At 36.7% G+C, this 2,025-nt stretch overlaps 1 protein-coding gene across 1 annotated transcript in view; it reads left to right on the top strand.

Moving 5' to 3' along the window:
- atrnl1b (attractin-like 1b) overlaps positions 1-2,025 on the top strand; it is a 115,493-nt gene that overhangs the window by 30,185 nt on the left and 83,283 nt on the right. The window contains exon 7 of the mRNA XM_016488138.1: positions 876-963. Within this exon, the coding sequence (XP_016343624.1) occupies positions 876-963 (88 nt within the window). The remainder of the gene's footprint in view (positions 1-875; positions 964-2,025) is intronic.

Here is a 2,025-nt window from a genome sequence, read left to right as displayed (position 1 = left end):
ACAATGAGGGTGTCTGAGGTGTGTGCTTTTATGCAGGCTGGTTAATGAGGTGCTTGATTAGTGACAGGTGCTGGTGCTCAGAACTCAGGTGAGAGGGATCGTTGTGATTGGGTGGTGGTGGAGCCTGGCCGATCTGTTACAGGCTCACTATGGCAGTGCAGTATTTCATAGACTCTTTTTTCTTCTTTAATTAAAATCAAATCTTTTGCTCATTGATTGGATAAAATAGAGAAAGTAGCATGTCACTCAGGTGTTATATTATTATTATTATTATTAACAACAATTGCATATACATTAATAAATATTAGCATAATTTATTCCTGTGATTGTGAAGCTGAATTTTCAGCATCATTACTCCAGTCGTTAGTGTCACATGATCCTTCAGAAATCATTATAATATGTAGATGATAAAACCATGATCGAAAGCATGATTTTCTTCAGGATTCTTTGATGAAGAGCAAGTTTAAAAAAACAGCAAGAAATCTTTGTTACATTATAATTATTTTTTTTACTGTCATTTTAATTGAATTCATCCTTGCTGAATAACAGTAAGGAATAATAATAATACTAATAATAAATCCGTGTGAGCTGTGGTAGGAGTAGAGTTAGATTAATTTGACAGTTTGAGGGTAGAAACTGTGAGTCTAAATGTTCTCTGAGGGAACTCTTTGTATAGTGAGCAATTCCGACATTGTGGATTTGACATTTCAGTCAAAACTCGAAATGTGGCTTGGAGAAAGTACTAATTACAGGAATATTGGATAATTTGTGTAATTCTGAAGCCATCTTGAAGTCTGAACAATGTTTTTTCCACTTTAGCTATGGAAATGAACAGTGAATTGTGTTAGGATATCAACTTTTTTTTTTCTTTGCAGTTATAATTTGGAAAGTGGCATCTGGAACACTGTGCCCATCAGTAGCGGACCCCTGCCGAGATACGGACACTCCTGGGCACTAGATCGGGTAACATCACAGTTGAAATGTTGTAAAAAAATTTAGCAAGAATATTTTTTATTTATCTTTAAGCTAAATAGCTGTAATCAGTGTCAGAATGAGTGAACAAGGCTATTTAGCTGATTACATGTTCTAGCTTTTGGTCTGTGTATGCAGATACAAAGATCTGCTTTGATTATCCGAGCAATAGTATCCTGCAACAACACTTATTCTACTGTCTTCTCTGCAATAATTAAAGTAAAAAAACTCCACAGTTTATGTATGCAATCATCTGTAGAGATGTTTTAGTGTTAGTGTGTGCGTGCTTCAGGTGCACATGCTCAGAAAAAACGCATGTCAGAACAGCACACGAATTAAATGTAAAAAAAAATAAAAATAAAAAATCTTCCTGACCCCAGACTTTTGAACAGTAGGGCCAGATTTACTAACATGCGACATGGATCTGATAAACTTGGGTACGACATGCATGCAGACTGTACGATGATGACACCTATTAACTCGTAGGCTACAATGCACATTACTATAGAAGAGTAAAACGTCATCAGCATGCACTAGTGATAAACAAAAAGAGCATGATGAATCACTTTGAAAGTTCAAGTTTTTATGTGTGCTGAAAAAAAGTGGAAGCGGCGAAAGAAGAAGGGATAAGAGCTTGAGGGAAGCAGTTTTATGTTTTAGCGCCATGTCGCGTTGATTTCATGTCGTATTTTTATTGGCTGGTCAGTACACGTGTGTCATAGCAGCAAATACACTGTGCGATGATCATGCTGAATTTCTGACACTGTCGGAAAATGATCGTAGGCTATCTTTAGTCGCAAGACTGTGACAACGGCCATCTTTGAACCTCTCTCACTGTACGACATAGGACCACCGTTTAGGAGCCACGATCACAGAAATCGCCATCGTTGTTTCACGATGCCAATCTTTCGTCTGGGACAGTCGAACATCGTGCAGTGTGTAAAAAGGCTTTAACCACTGATCTATAATAGAGAACGTATATATATATAGTATATATATATATATATATATATATATATATATAGGCCCCCATCATGTACACCTTCTACAGAG

The sequence above is a fragment of the Sinocyclocheilus anshuiensis genome, unplaced genomic scaffold, assembly GCF_001515605.1.
Source record: "Sinocyclocheilus anshuiensis isolate Anshui unplaced genomic scaffold, SAMN03320099.WGS_v1.1 scaffold1541, whole genome shotgun sequence".
NCBI classification, from domain to species: domain Eukaryota; kingdom Metazoa; phylum Chordata; class Actinopteri; order Cypriniformes; family Cyprinidae; genus Sinocyclocheilus; species Sinocyclocheilus anshuiensis.
Note: the sequence above shows the minus strand (reverse complement) of the source record. Positions and strands in the feature narration are given on the sequence as shown.